The 15,839-nt window shown below is 36.8% G+C and overlaps 1 protein-coding gene across 2 annotated transcripts; it reads left to right on the top strand.

Moving 5' to 3' along the window:
• The first annotated feature begins 1,526 nt into the window (after positions 1–1,526).
• LOC145778207 (transitional endoplasmic reticulum ATPase-like) lies at positions 1,527–15,310 on the top strand. Of its 2 annotated transcripts, none has more exons than XM_082589661.1 (17): positions 1,527–1,665; positions 6,210–6,318; positions 6,774–6,946; positions 7,094–7,231; positions 7,486–7,621; positions 7,704–7,820; positions 8,191–8,308; positions 8,402–8,535; positions 8,783–9,031; positions 9,477–9,641; positions 9,827–9,949; positions 10,260–10,472; positions 11,433–11,586; positions 12,096–12,250; positions 12,354–12,512; positions 14,265–14,422; positions 14,758–15,310. In XM_082589661.1, exons 1-17 carry the CDS (start codon positions 1,649–1,651, stop codon positions 14,864–14,866), a joined length of 2,427 nt encoding a protein of 808 aa, XP_082445787.1. In that variant the 5' UTR covers positions 1,527–1,648; the 3' UTR covers positions 14,867–15,310. The 2 variants fall into 2 exon arrangements, with proteins under 2 accessions (XP_082445787.1, XP_082445786.1); XM_082589660.1 differs by having other exon boundaries at positions 14,262–14,422.
• The last annotated feature ends 529 nt before the right edge of the window (positions 15,311–15,839 follow it).

The raw sequence follows: 15,839 nt of genomic DNA, 5'->3' as shown, positions 1-15,839 counted from the left end.
TGACATGTATCTTGGAGGCAATGGACTTGAGTTGACAGCGGCGTTGAAGAAGGACATAGCTGACCACTTAGGCCAGCTAGCCAAGAAGATGGACAACTACTTTCCGAATTTGAACACGGCTAGTTTTCAATGGTGCACTGAGCCCTACACATGTGATGACAGCCAGGTGGATGATGACGACTTTTCGGCCAAAGAAGAATTTATCACTCTCCGAATGAACAAAGCGTTGAAACTTGATTTCAATGGAAAAGGCTTAGAAACCTTCTGGTTTAGCAGACTCCAGGACGCACCAACGTTAGCGACACGGGCATTAAATATCCTGACATCTTTTTCAACAACGTATCGCTGTGAACAAGGATTTTTAACTGTCTTGGGAAGGAAGACAAAGAAGCGCAATCGCCAGGATGTCGAAAGCGACACAAGAATTGTCCTCAGTAGCCTACCACAAAGCCCAGGATCACAAAGCTGGCGCCTGAAGTCCAGGCCTGACCTTCGCATTGAATGTTTACCACGCATTGTTATCTTGTATTCAGTATTGTATTGCATTTTGATTGTCATAGTTAGCCCTTTGAAATACATAGTAATAAACATTTTTGTTTTTGAAAATTGATCGTGGGGGTAATTGGCTCACTTCAGGGTGGAGATTAGGGTAACAGCCAAAAAAAGGTTGGGAACCACTGGCTTAGGCTGTTTATCAAAAAAGCTGCTATTTTGCATTAAAACTAAAAGATGGAGGTTGTCAAAACCTAAACAACTTCTAAAATGTTAGATTCAGTTTTCAAGTTAATACAGGTAGATTTTTCACTGCAAAATAACAACAGTTTAATGTTTGGGATAGGCTACCCAAATTCACATTTCAACATTCATTTAAATGTATCGTTTTGTTTCACAAAAATAATCATTCAACGCACCATAGTTACTGTTGATAAATTGGAGTCATTGAGCATGGTTACAGCCTAATTCGTCCCCTGAATACTTTGTTCCCTGATTTCGTTCCCTTAAAAGATCTAGCAAAAAATACAACAGAGTCGAAGTCGCTGATTGGAGTTGCCGCAAACATTTCAAAATTTCTTTTGATCTTTTCAGGGGACGAAATAGGTTGCATCCTTATTGAGGGTTAAGAATTAGGTTAGGGTTAGAAATGTTTCTATTTCTAACCCTAACTCTTAATAAGGATTCAACCTATTTGTTAGGGCTAAAGTCAGGGTTACAAATGATTCTATTTCTAACCCTAACCTTTAATAAGCATTCAACCGATTAATTAAGGTTAGAAATGTTTCTATTTTTAACCTTAACCCTTAATAAGGATTCAACCTATTTCAATCCGATTTTGTCACCCGAAATCGGGGAGGGGCGAAGTGTTCATGGGACAAAATAGGTTGTATCCAGCGAGGATTATATACAAATTAAACTGCTTTCACCTACTTACTTTGGAAGCTAGAGTAGGTAATATGTGAGAAAATTTTTATTGTCATATTTATGCTTGCACATTTTTATGCAGCACCATACATTGTTTTACAGGTTGCTTGTAGTTTTAAAGATTTAATACTTTGATTAAAAACTGCGAAAAATACGCTAACCAGGTTGTATCTCCTTTGCTTGAGTAGCCTACACAATTACTTAATTACAACAAAAGGACTTTTTAAAAATGTCTGGAAAAGCCGAGTAAGTACAGTAGCTACTGGTAGGTACTTAGGCTACTAACCTATCTATATTTTTACAGCTCATCTCTAGTATGTAGCCATGGACATTTGGTTTATAAAGCTTTTATTGAAAGTTAAAGCCTAGTTTTCTCCTTTTGCTTTAAGCTATTTTATACTTACACTTTTCATACCTCAGCAAACTTTATCATAATCCAAAATAAATAATTCTCCAAGAACTTTAAGCTTTTAACTTTGTATGTGAATGCCATTTCTTTTTCTGTCAAGAGTCAAAATATGTATGTATGTGAGTGAGCTGTTCAAAATTTTTTCTCTTGCTCAGGCTCCACAAAAGTAGGCTACTATAGGAGATTGGGAAAAAAATTAATACCAACAATAATTATTTTGAATTTTTTCATTTTTCTGAACCTACACTTTCCAATTGCAAAAACTCTTATCTGAGTACATAACCCATTATCATTCTTGTGGATTGTGGAATCGATCTTAGTTTCCTCATCGGCCTGCAAGTGCAGAACAGAGGAGCAAAGTGCTGACCATGTCGCTCTTAATGCCTCATTTACATAACACCAAATGGAATGCGTGGCATAGCAGAACTGGACGAAGCTACACTCATCTCGCTTTCCATTACCTGCCCTGAAATCTGAACAATTCTGTCTGTTCAGTTTTGTTTTTTTTTCTGTTGGCAAATAAACAAAATATACAAAACACAATAAACACAAATATAATTTGCACTACAAGGATGGCAGTGAATGATCAAAAGGTCACCAAACTCAGCTGCCACCCAAACATATAAACAAAACACCACAATTTGGAGATAAGAAAATAAGCAAATGATATGTTTTAGGAGTGATTATTGTACAATTTAAAAAAAAAAACATTTATGTATATTTAAAAGTACAGTATTGTAAAATGTTTTATTATAACATAGCATCTTCTTACCAAAGTTTGATGTTACAGATGGCAAATATAAATCATTCTTTTGTTTTGACGGATGCTATAATCGTAAATTTTGTTTACAAAAGCAAAGCAGCCAGGAATGACCTTTGTACATGAACTTTGCAGTCTCTAATTTAATAATATTTTCTATTCTGAGCACATTGAATTTATGATAAAGAATAGTTGTACTTGTTGATCTTGGCAAAAATATTCACAATCTGACAAACTTATTCTGTAACACGTGAATTGGAGGAGATAGTGCAGAATTTGCCCATCTCCAGTTTACAATTGAGTAGCTTATTAAATGTTGGATTGAAGCAAAGCATAATATAAAGTTTGTAGTATTGTTAATGGAGCAATGTCAGTGTATCTGACATGAAAGAAGATTCTTGTAAAAGTTATCATATATGGTCAAGTAATCACACACTAATTGCTATATTAAATTTTATACGATTTATACTAATACAACAGTTGAGTATACTAATTAGTAGTGCATACAAATGGGTAAAGTTCATATTTATATATTGCGCCTTTGTTATAAGAAATTTAATGTAAGTCAGCAGGATTAAAGCACTAAGCAGAGAACCAAATGTCAGCCCATACACCACTGAGGAAATCACCAGCTGTCTGCCTATACTGTGATAATTGAAATGAAAGCAACGAAGTGTAGATCACTCTGGAGTTTCACCTTGCATTTACCAACACTGCGCTCACTAAACACACTGCAAACTGTTTTTCTCTTTAGAGGCCAACGGCTTTTCAAAATCTTCATAACTACATTAACTACTGGAACACTTTTTTTTACATACTCCTCACAACTACTGGGACACTGTTCTACATATTCCTCAGTTTCTGATTTATCTTCTCTGCTTCTTCTTCCCGTCAACAGACTCTTCTGTGACCGATAATTTCTTTTTCTATAATTTCAGTTTACTTAGATGAATCTCTTTTATATCTTTTTGTGGTGCAACAGCCTATAATCCAGGGATCCAACCTTTTTATTATAGTGGGTCGCATTGTCACTTGAAATAATTCAATGGGCCGCAGAACCTATTAAATTTCAAGAAAAAGGAGTAAATAAAAAAACAATTAAAAACAATAATTTCATTTTAGAAAATAGAAACAAATAACACACTTATAGAAAGAAACCAAAATTTATTTGTATGATATAATATGAAATCAATGAGATTTTTGACATTGTTTCCCAGCTAAGCGTCATAAATCTCAGAAAATTTATGAGATGAAGTAAAATATTTTTAAATGTTGGTATTTTTCAATTTTAGCAATTTTGCTAAAAAATACTACTTGGAGTAAAAATGACTAGCGAGCCGCAATTTAGACATCCCTGCTATAATCCCTTTAGTTGATACCTGCAGTGTATAGAACTCTTCTTTTAGTTCTCAATTTTTTCTTATAACTATATAAATTAATAGAAGTTCTCAATTTTTTCTTATAACAGACCATTGACCTTATTTAATTGGTAAATCTAGCTCATTCCACAATCAGTTTACTTCACCTGCTGTCAACACAACTATATATCTCTTTTTTGCTTTTCACTCTTGAAAATAAAGTTTTGTATCTGTTTGATATGTTGTTCCTTTTGAATTTTTTAGCATTTGATTGAGACTATTCTGCCGTCCAAAGGTAAAGCGACGTAACTACAGAAAAGTTAAAACCGAGAAAAAGCGCTTTAAAGTTAATCGTAAACCATAACGACATTTTAATCGCAATTCAACATTTGATGCCTCTAACTAAAAGACCTTGCCTACTTTTTGTTTCAATGGGAACAAAAACATTGATTGCTGTCCTAATTTTCGCTAATTAAGGTAATAAGTGTAGTTACGTCGCTTTACCTTTGTAAACCTAATTGTGTTTCTGACAGTGCTGCAAAGGCAAACCGGCGTATCTGACGCAATGTATTGAATTCACACACAAGATATGTAATATGGTTCAAATACAATGCAGTATCTTTAGTCAACATCAATTAAGTCAAGTGAGTTGTCGTTGGTGGGTAGCTGTTCCCAAAATTGTGGTCGATTTTCCGGCATAAGCGGGCATAGCTTGTTTGGTATGTCACCATGTAGTCTCTGTCATTAGCGTTATCATCCTCAGAATAATTCATAAGCGTTTCCACAACTTCATGCAAGTCGATTTTTTTGCCATTATTTGCGTTGAACTTGTAGCTGCTTTAAAGCTAACTGCTTATTCTGTTCACTAAAAGGATGCTACAAGACGCTTTATGAAGAGTGTTTGGGTACAGAAGCTGCAGAGTCAACATGCAACAAAATATTACGGTAACCTCATTTTGCAGATAAAATGTTTTCACTTCAGAAGCTAATAAGAAGTTTATCTACAAAATGAGGTTAATATTTTGTTGCATGTTGACTCTGCAGTTTCTGTACTAATGTTTTCACTTCAGAAGCTAATTAGAATTTTATCTACAAAATGAGGTTATTCTTTTGCTACGTAATTGTGTTTGCAACACGAGCGAAACAGCTGGTGTTGTTTGGCACAGACTAACATCCCATTGAGAATTTGGGATTAACTCTAGATTCTATTGTAAATCGACGTAACTGGGATTATTTGCTCTGGATTCTATGGTAAAACGACGCAACTGGTAGTTACGTCGTTTTGGCTTTGCATATATGATCTTTATATGTAGTTACGTCGTTTTGATCTACAAATATCTCGCAAACTACTGCAGTTACGCTGTTGAGTCTTTGTTGGAAGAAAAATATAGTCTTCACGAAGGGTTTAACAATAAAAAGTAGGAAAATCAAAAATCTGTAGTTACGTCGCTTTATCTTGGGACGGCAGTATTATCTGCAGTTGTATCCACAATATTATTAACCACAGCTGTATGCTTTCTTGACTTCTTGGAGCCGCATATGTACAGTAATTTGAAGATCAAATTTTCTTGTTCTTTTGAAGAGGTCTTTGACATTTTAGCTTTCAAGTTTTAAATGCTATGGAAACAGTTAAAACAAACTTCAAGAAAATGAAGTATGAACGACTCGATTACATGTCTTGTAATGCAAAGAAATTTATTCTCACACGAGTCAGTTCAATCATATATAGCTAAATATCGACTTCGATCAGCTAGAAGCTAGATCATCTTCAGTTAAGCTTATTCAAATAAAATAGATAGTATTTGAATACTTGAATAGATAATACTTGAATAGAATATATTTGAATAGATTCTATTTGAATAAGCTTAACTGAAGATGATCTAGCTTCTAGCTGATCGAAATCGATATTTAGCTATATATGATTGAACTGACTCGTGTGAGAATAAATTTCTTTGCATTAAAACAAACTTATGTTACACAGTTAACAGTACACACAACAATATTATATATATCTCATGAACCTGCAATGAGAAAATAAATATATGTGAAAACTTTTTCAATACAGAACATGAATTTTTTTACTTAAGTTTTATTGCTTATATTTTCTTTCAAACAACAAAAAATTTCTACTTTAGATAGTATATATACAAATAAAAATTTGCCATTTCTTTTTCGTACCTCTAAAGTATGCAAACTTTTTTCGTAAATTGTTGTTAAAATTATATGTTTATGTAATGATACCATTCTTTTTTCAACTCTTTAGTGATAAAGATGATTTAGCAACTGCTATCCTGCGAACAAAAAGCAAACCGAATCGTTTAATTGTCGAAGATGCAATCACTGACGATAACAGCGTTGTTGTTCTTTCTCCTGTAAGTATAAATGTGGTCTTTGATGCTACTGGTACTTTACTTTTTGTTAAAGCTAAACATATGACAATAATGATACTGTAGTACTATGATGGTACTTCGTGACAAAGTAAACTTATATATATGAGAAGATCACGACTAATTTGACAGCAGATACTTTGTATAGTGGTTGGAGCTGGTCGAATCTTGGTATTTGTACCAGAAAGCCCTTACATGGTTTTAGTTCTTAATTGTACATTATTTGATTCATCTGCAAAGCAAATTGTACGATGACTACAATTTTTATTTGAGATATTTTTTCACAGGAATTAAGGTGTCAAAATTTACATGTACAATATTTTGGACAAAGTTTGGCTTGATCTTTTGCTATTGTACAGTATAATTATTATTATCTATTTGATTCTAATGATGATGGCTGTATATCAGTTTGGCAATGTCTTAACAAATTGCTTTGGTAGGAAAAAATGGAAGAGCTGCAACTATTTCGAGCTGATACTGTGCTATTGAAAGGAAAGAAGAGAAAAGAAACAGTGTGTGTCGTACTTTCTGAAGAAGGAGTGCCCAATGAAAAGATTAGAATAAATCGTGTTGTACGAAAGAACTTGCGAGTTCGAATTGGTGACATTGTTAGGTATGTGAATTAAAGTTTAGATTTAGACATTTTGTTTTATTAGGCAAACATGATCTGTATTTCCTTGTTTTTCTTTTCTGAAAATATATAGAAGGTTCAATACATACTAACACGTACTTTTAACCAATTGCTTTTTATTATCTGCAGTATTCAGCCCAGTCCTGATATAAAGTATGGAACAAAAGTCCACGTCTTGCCGATTGACGACACTGTTGAAGGAATAACTGGAAATTTATTTGAAGTCTTTCTCAAGCCTTACTTCTTGGAAGCTTATAGGCCCGTTTGGTAAGTATTGTTTTACAATAAAAATTCAAAAAACGCCTCATTTTTATAATTATGCTAAGTTAAAATGCATTTGCAATAGGTCATGCAATCATTGGTTTGCGTGTGCAATAATCCCAACTCAGCGAATGTGTGGTATTCTTTATATGTAAAGATATCGTGCAGAAACAAAGATATGCGATAGCTTAAAGTGAAAGATCGATGTAAGGAAACATCAATCACTTGTTATTTCATAATGTTTTTTTCCAACATTTCAGCAAAGGAGATGTGTTTTTGGTTCGAGGCGGAATGCGTGCGGTTGAATTTAAAGTTGTTGAAACTGATCCCTCTCCATATTGTGTGGTTTCTCCGGACACCGTAATTCACTGTGAAGGCGAGCCTATCAAACGAGAGGTAACCCTTTTAAGATCCATTTTTTAATCACATGATTTTGATCACATGACCAACGTTTCACATTCCACGTCTTACTTGCCAGGAAGAAGAAGAAGCTTTGAATGAAGTTGGATACGATGACATTGGCGGCTGTCGCAAACAACTAGCTCAGATCAAAGAAATGGTGGAACTTCCACTGAGGCATCCTGCATTATTTAAGGTGTGATTTATTCGGAAGTGTTTTTATTTTATCATTCCACCAAGTGCTTCCAAATTATTTGACTTTCAAAGTGACATTATCTTTTTTTGCCATATGAAACTTTGAGCGCGGTTGCAGTGGATTACAGAGATGGGCATTTTTGAATAATAAAAGATTTGAATTTACTCTAGAATAGTGATACCGAATCCGATTCGAAACATTTCAGCTAAAGCAAATGATGCAAAAACAAAACAAAGCCAAGGTTTTGTTTTCAGCAACAGACTGAGCACATTTAAGGATAAAAATGATTGTGCTGTGCAGTGCTCAAGGCTCGTCCAACCTTCACTTGTTATTTGTTAATCTCACTCCAACGGTTGTCTTTGCTTTGCAGGCAATCGGAATAAAACCACCTCGCGGTATCTTGTTGTACGGACCGCCTGGTACCGGAAAGACTTTGATCGCTCGAGCTGTTGCGAATGAAACTGGTGCTTTCTTTTTCCTGATTAATGGTAGGTGTTATTGTGACTCGTACGCGCTGTATAAATTTAGCGTAAAACTTCTTTTTTGAATGATGAAATTAATTGTTTTGTAACGAAACTCAGGGCCCGAGATTATGAGCAAACTCGCTGGTGAATCGGAATCCAATCTCAGAAGAGCTTTTGAAGAGGCCGAGAAAAATGCTCCTGCCATTATTTTTATTGACGAACTCGATGCCATCGCACCGAAACGAGACAAGGTAATTCTTTGCTTCTTTATTCACCAAGCCAACAGGCATCACTCCCCCAATACCGTTGACAGGGGGAGCTTTTGGACCCGAGATCGTTTCAGAGAGGCGAGAACAAAAAATCACTGCCCATTTCTTGGAGTGCCATGTTTTTTTACAAGTTTATCTTTGGGAGTCCCTGGACTCATTTTGGTACCTGGCCGAAATCCTTACGTCTGTGTCGTTCATTGGATCTCATTATTTTCCATCATGTTTTCAGACCCATGGTGAAGTGGAGCGCCGAATAGTATCCCAACTTCTCACTCTCATGGACGGCCTGAAGCAGCGTGCTCATGTGGTTGTCATGGCAGCCACTAACCGCCCGAACTCGATCGACGCCGCCTTGAGAAGATTCGGACGCTTTGACAGAGAAGTTGACATTGGTATCCCGGATGCAACGGGAAGATTAGAGATTCTTCGTATTCACACAAAGAACATGAAGTTAGCTGATGACGTCGATCTTGAACAGGTGAAGCGATATGTCTGAATTTCAATGCGCCCGTGTCCGTATTAGATCGTTCGATGTATAACTGATCCAAAAAAACATTTGATCAGTCAATGTCTTGGATTTTTCTCAACTTTAATTTACAAAAGAACTTTTGTTACTGATTTCAAACAATCTATTTTTTTACAAATTATTCTAATTAACTAATTGCAATTAGTTTGAGAGTACCCAGACTGCAAAGTTTTGCTGTCTGGATATTTCGTCAATGTAGCGCTAATTCTAGCTGAGAATTGAATCTTGCTTCATTATACTGAAAAAAATAAATGCTGTCATTGTGCTGTAAAACTTCTGATAGCGTACTTTGTCTTTTTTTTTTTGCAGTTTTCATCAGTTCTATTAAACAATTTGTTTCTATTATTTTACTTAACGTTGCGTTTTCAAGATCTTTCAATAGGAAACTTATTCCCAGGTGGCAGCAGAATCCCATGGTCATGTCGGTGCTGATCTAGCTGCGCTTTGCTCCGAAGCGGCTCTTCAGCAGATCAGAGGCAAGATGGATCTCATTGATTTGGAGGACGATGTCATTGATGCTGAAGTTATGGATAATCTTGCAGTAACAATGGAAGATTTCCGAGTATGTCCGCAATGGCATTCAAGAAAATCTGTGTTTTTAGAATAACTTTTTTTTAAAGCAACTTGCACCATACTGTGTGCTCAAGATTGGCTTGTTTTGTTACATTATTTTGTTTGTTTATTGCAAATAACATTTTAATAGTTTCAAACTAACTGCCAAGTGCCATTCTTTCTATTTTGTCACAGTTTGCAATGTCGCAAAGCAACCCGTCTGCTCTGCGCGAAACTGTTGTGGAAGTTCCCAATACAACTTGGAACGATATTGGCGGATTGGAGAATGTCAAGACAGAGCTTCAAGAGCTTGTACAAGTACGTCACGCTTGCCACTCTCTTGAAGCTGTGCTGTAAATATTGAAGGAAACTACGTTGTACTAGAGTTGTAAAACCTCTTGATTTGCTATGAGTTGATGTCAAGTCTTTAAAACTAACGTTTTGTGATCAGTGATATTTACCTGCTGGTTTATTTGTTAGCCAAATATTTTATGGAATGTACGTTGGGGAAAGGACAGCTTTTACTAGTCGGCTGTGGCTGACGCTCAGGACAATACAACGGTGACGTAAGAACGCCGAAACACCCCCTTTGCTTATGGCCACAATCTAACAACAAATTTTTGTGCAGTATCCTGTTGAACATCCTGAGAAATTTTTGAAGTTTGGAATGACTCCGTCGAAGGGCGTTTTGTTTTATGGCCCACCTGGATGTGGTAAGACACTGCTTGCCAAAGCCATTGCTAATGAATGCCAAGCAAACTTCATTTCTATCAAGGGACCGGAGATGCTGACAATGTGGTTTGGTGAATCTGAAGCAAATGTTAGAGAGGTTTTTGACAAGGTAAGTCGTGTAACTTATGACTGTCTGCGCTGCAAAGAATCGTAATATTGCAAATAGCTGCAAACTGCAAATTTCATAAATTTGGAGTGCTAAATCTGAAACAATTTTGTGTTCAAATATCTGTTTTTATGAGATTCAACAATTTTGTCGATGTTTTGTTACCTCTATCTTGGTCAAGCTTATGTCCTGTGTTAATGATGAAGATTGGATAAAGCGGACAAGAAGACACAGGGGCCAATCCTTACGTCCACTTTTAGACACATTGACTGCTAATTTGCCTGGATACTTTGGTTTTGCAAAAATGCTGGCATTTACACCGCATTATTTCATACAACAGAGTTGATTTCGCTGCACTAATACCATCTTCAAGTTGTTACAATAGTTACCTTCAAACCTGTTATAAAGTGCCAATACATAGCCATGTGGTCTCCGTGAGTTTCGAACCGAGGTCCTTTTTGTGGATTGGTTGAACGTTCTTGTCAGCCATGTAGCCGACTTTAATTAATTCGTCTTTTCGAACGACTGTATTTTCTATGATAAAACTTTGGTGAGAGTTTACTTCTACCGCAATCTTTCACAGTACAAGAAGTAAGCAGCGATACAGGGCTTGACTTTCATAAAAACGATAAATAAACAACTTTTAAAATTATTCTTCTAAACAACAAACCATGCCACTGAACGTTTTTCGTTTTAAAACTGCAAAATTTGATTTGTACACACATTTTGCGCATCCACGTTTTCTGATGAGGGATCCATAGAAGCCGAAAACGTTTGATTTATTTTCGTGTTTATTTTTCTTTGTGTTGTTACATACTTCAGTTTTGAATGAACGCTATTTCCCCGACAGCAAAATCCGTCATTTGTACATTAATCTACGTAATGACTGTAAAAATGACGGATTTTGCTGTCTACTAGGTATAGTATGAATCATGAAAACCATGAGTTAATTTTCATTGCAAGGCACGGCAAGCTGCTCCCTGTGTCTTGTTCTTCGATGAATTGGACTCCATTGCCAAGTCCCGTGGTGGAAGCGTCGGTGATGGTGGCGGTGCTGGAGACCGTGTCATCAATCAGATCCTTACTGAAATGGATGGAATGGGAAACAAGAAGAATGGTTTGTCTATCATATCTATCAAAGATAAGTAAATACATACTAACTGGTATCTAAAAAAAACAACCTTCACCCGTTGTAGCATTTTCAGAAAGTTCTGACAAACACGCAAAAAGAGAAATCGTTGACACTAGAAAAAAGTAATGAAAATATTTTTGACTGTGTCCTCAAACAAAAAACCGTAGAAAAGTAAAAACGTCGGCCAGCAGATTTCGCACAATCCTCAATCGAGATTTTGGACAAGTTTCACTGAAACTGAATTCGACATATACACTGTTCCAAAAAAATCTGTTCCACGGAAAGAGACCGTAATTTTTAATGCGACACTATTTTGTGTCAATTATTCTCTATCATAACCTCTCTGCTTGCAACTCCAACCATTTTAAAAAAAAACCTCTGAACCTAAATGATGCGGTCTTAACTTAGCAGAAGTAGAATTGGCTTAAAAGTATTGCGTATCAAATGGTTTGCGAAAATATTTTGTCAATGTTACAGCAAACAAAAATATTTAGTTTTCATCATTGGAGCAACTAACCGACCGGACATCATTGATTCCGCCATCCTTCGGCCTGGAAGATTGGATCAGCTCATATACATTCCTCTTCCAGATGAAAACTCAAGGATTGCTATCCTCAAAGCAAATCTAAGAAAGTCACCTGTTGCAAAGGTACCTATGTAGAAACAACTCGTCTTGTAAACAACTTTTCTCATACCCTCATTGTTAAAAGTTCTTGTGTCCGAGTTCTGATCACACATCTTTCTCGTTTCAGGACGTTGATCTTCAACTAATGGCGAAAGTGACGAAAGGATTCAGTGGAGCTGATTTAACTGAGATCTGTCAGCGAGCATGCAAGCTTGCCATTCGTGAGAACATCGAGAAAGACATCCAAAGAGAACGGGAACGCGCACGCAGTGGCGTCAATGCAATGGTTTGTTTCTCAGATATGTGTGCACGGTAACTAGACGAAGTGTAAGGGGGAGAAGACACTTTAAAAAGTTGTTTCATTATTTTATTCACTTGATCTACGTTTCATTCATAAAGTTTTTCATGGTGGAGATCTTGTTCAGACATCTTGGCAAGTGGTGTCATGTCAAGTCAGAAAAGTTTTTATTTATTTTTTGCTTGCTCGTTTTTTTTGGTGTTTTTCACTGGGCCAGTTAAGGACGACGTGATATAAAGCAAGTTCGAGTAAAGCTTTTAGAAAAACTGGTTGGCAAAATATCAACTTCACTCCTGGTTTTAGTTTAACAAACTGGTTGGTGTAAAAAGAAGGGTTTGGAGCGAGTTCTATATCAAATTTGAACCTCAATCAAACCCTTTTTTGTGTGAAGTAACCTTGTCAACTAAACTGTCTCATCAAAGGATTTCAACTCAACCTTACATTAGCCTTCCGTACCTTGTATGGTCAGGTCACGATAGATGGTAGTGCAAAGCGTGAGTGGATTTGAATGTAAAATCTAATGTTGTAATTTGAAAATTTCTTGCGTGTTTTTCCTTTTCGAAAAAAATTGTGTTAATATTTTCTGTTAGACTAAATTTCATGTCTATATTTCGTCAGTCACCCTGTAGCCTATACTTCATTTTGTGTGATTTGATTTCGCATTTTGAGTATACACGCAATATCACACTGGCCTTGCTTATTTGTACTTGCTCCAGTAGTCTAATCCAGTACACGCTGACCTTGCTTTTATGTACTTGCTCCAGTAACCCTCCAGTAGCCTAATCATTAGTGTCATTCAAACATGGATCTAAGACTCAACTTCCAATCTCTGAAAGCTGTTTCTAAAGTTTAATGTGAAGAAAAATTAAAAATTCGTAAACGCTTAGGGAACGCTCAAATATTACGTAACTCCTTCGGGGGGGAGGGGGGTTTATGCAAAGCGTTACGTTAGCGTCACATCGGGGGGGAGGGGATTCATGCAAAACGTTACGTAACGCTTTTGAGTACGGAATGGTAGTTTTTTGTGCTAAATTCGTAGTGAAAAAGCGTTACATGGGGAGAGGGGGGGTTGAAAAAAACGTTACGTTGGTGTTACATGGGGGAGGGTACTGCGACAGTTTATCGAACGACAGTTTATCGAACGACAGTTTATCGAACGACAGTTTATCGAAACGACAGTTTATCGAACGACAATTTATCGAACGACACAGGGCCGTAGCCAGACCGCAGAGCAAGGGGGGGCCAACTTTTTCTTTGGGGGGGCCGAAAAAATGTAAATGGCCAAAATCATTATAATTGAAGCTGTTGCTCTTGAATGTTGGGATTTTGCCAGGGAGGGCGAAATTTTTTTCAGAGGGGGAACGACAGTTAATCGAAAACCTAACCCTAACCACTACCATAACCCTTAACCCCCAACCACTAACCCCTAACCACTAAACCCTACCCCTTAACCTCTAACCCCTAATTCTAACCGTAACCCCTAGCCCCTAGTTCCTTCGATGAATTGTCGTTCGATGAACTGTCGTTTCGATAAACTGTCGTTCGATGAACTGTCGTTTCGATGAACTGTCGTTTCGATAAACTGTCGTTCGATGAACTGTCTTTCGATAAACTGTCGTTTGATGAACTGTCGTTTGATAAATTGTCTTTCAATAAATTGTCGCGTCACGATGGGGAAGGGGGGGGGTCAAAAATTCGGAAAAAAGGCGTTACATAATATTTGAACGTTTCCTTAAGCAGGACTTCGATGAAGAGGATGATCTCGTTCCTGAGATCCGACGTGATCACTTTGAAGAGGCGATGCGGTTCGCTCGACGATCGGTGACAGACAAGGATATCAGAAAGTACGAAATGTTCGCCCAGACTTTACAGCAAGCTCGTGGATTTGGAAACTTCAGGTTCGGTCATTCGTTGATAATAGCGCGATTTGTAGCAGTTGAACCCCAGACAGTAAAATCTGTCATTTTTGTATGTAAAAATGTAAATAAAGTGAGTTTCAGTTTCACTCTATCTTTAAAAATGACGGATTTGGCTGTCTGGGGGCTGTTGTTTTAAAGCAGACAGTTGTTCAGTGTCTTGCATTAAATAATAGAAAACAAAGAGTTGTATTTTGATAACAGGGTAGTGATTTTGCACATTTGTGAAATAAAACTCGTAGTTTAAAAACTGTCAAGCTTGTAGCATGTTCTCTTGCACCACAAATTTCGTTCCTCACCTCGACTGTGTCTTGCAGCTTTGGTCGTTCATCAACGCAACAAGGTGGAGGAGCTGGAACCGGTGGTGGAGCAGGAGGAGGCGGCGCCAATGTCTTCGAGGAGGAAGAGGATGATCTTTACAGCTAAAGAGAAAGAAACAATGCACGATTGATGACTCCGTGTATTTGTGACGTATAGGTTAATCCAGAACTGTCGTTTGATCAAAACAGATATTTTTTAAGAAAAATGTGGTCAATTGTTTATTTTAAACCGAGGAAGCTTTTACGTGCAAGAATTTGTGTAGTAGTGCAACTATTCCTTTTTGGTTTATTTGGTCATTACCACCAAAAAAAAGTAAATTTTACTCCATTGTTTATGATGTACATAAAAACGTTTGTTACATTCTGAAAAAAGGATTTTTTTGACTCTCATGCCAGCTACCTGTGCATCGTCGTAGTCAGTGCTGTAGCAGACTTGTAAAATTTTTACTGTTGCTAATATAATTTGTAATGGCAATATTGTCCTATGCTGAAACCAATTGAAGATGGTTGAAACACATCGATTTTGTTCTTGAGAAATACATGTTTGGTAAAAAAACAGTCTTGTAACATGCATTCTACGGACACGCAAAACCGAAAAGTTTGAATTTAAGCTTGGTAGTTCAGTAGTCGCTTTTTCGATTTACGTTTTGTACAACCGAGTTAATACAGGTACGAGCTAAGGCCCACGCATGTACTTCTAGACTACTACTAGACTTCTAGTCTAGTAGTACATGGCCCACGATAGCCGTAAAATGGACAGCATGTCAAATTTAACTCTCTATGTTAAACTCATCATGTTTTTCAGTTTTGATCTTTGCTTTATGTTTTAAGTTTACATTAATATTGAAATATCTGACCTTCGGCTTTGCATCGATAGCGGGGACACAGACAGCAAAGTTCGTCATTCTTACCTTGATTCAAGGTCTGCAGACGTTTGCTGTCTGGGAAAGGTAATAAGCCATCGCAGCGTTGTCGCTCGTGCTTGGTAAACATCTATTCTGGCTTTTGATGTTCTGTGGGTGAAGGTTAGGGCTGCTTATCCTTATACAATACATAGGCCTACACCGAATTTCTAAATT

This window comes from Aplidium turbinatum, chromosome 10, assembly GCF_918807975.1.
Source record: "Aplidium turbinatum chromosome 10, kaAplTurb1.1, whole genome shotgun sequence".
NCBI classification, from domain to species: domain Eukaryota; kingdom Metazoa; phylum Chordata; class Ascidiacea; order Aplousobranchia; family Polyclinidae; genus Aplidium; species Aplidium turbinatum.
Note: the sequence above shows the minus strand (reverse complement) of the source record. Positions and strands in the feature narration are given on the sequence as shown.

Coding starts and splice junctions, on each gene's coding strand:
- LOC145778207 (XM_082589660.1), top strand. Junction 7,821..8,190: donor GGCATCCTGCATTATTTAAG/GTGTGATTTATT, acceptor TTTGCTTTGCAG/GCAATCGGAATAAAACCACC. Junction 12,251..12,353: donor GAAAGTCACCTGTTGCAAAG/GTACCTATGTAG, acceptor TTCTCGTTTCAG/GACGTTGATCTTCAACTAAT.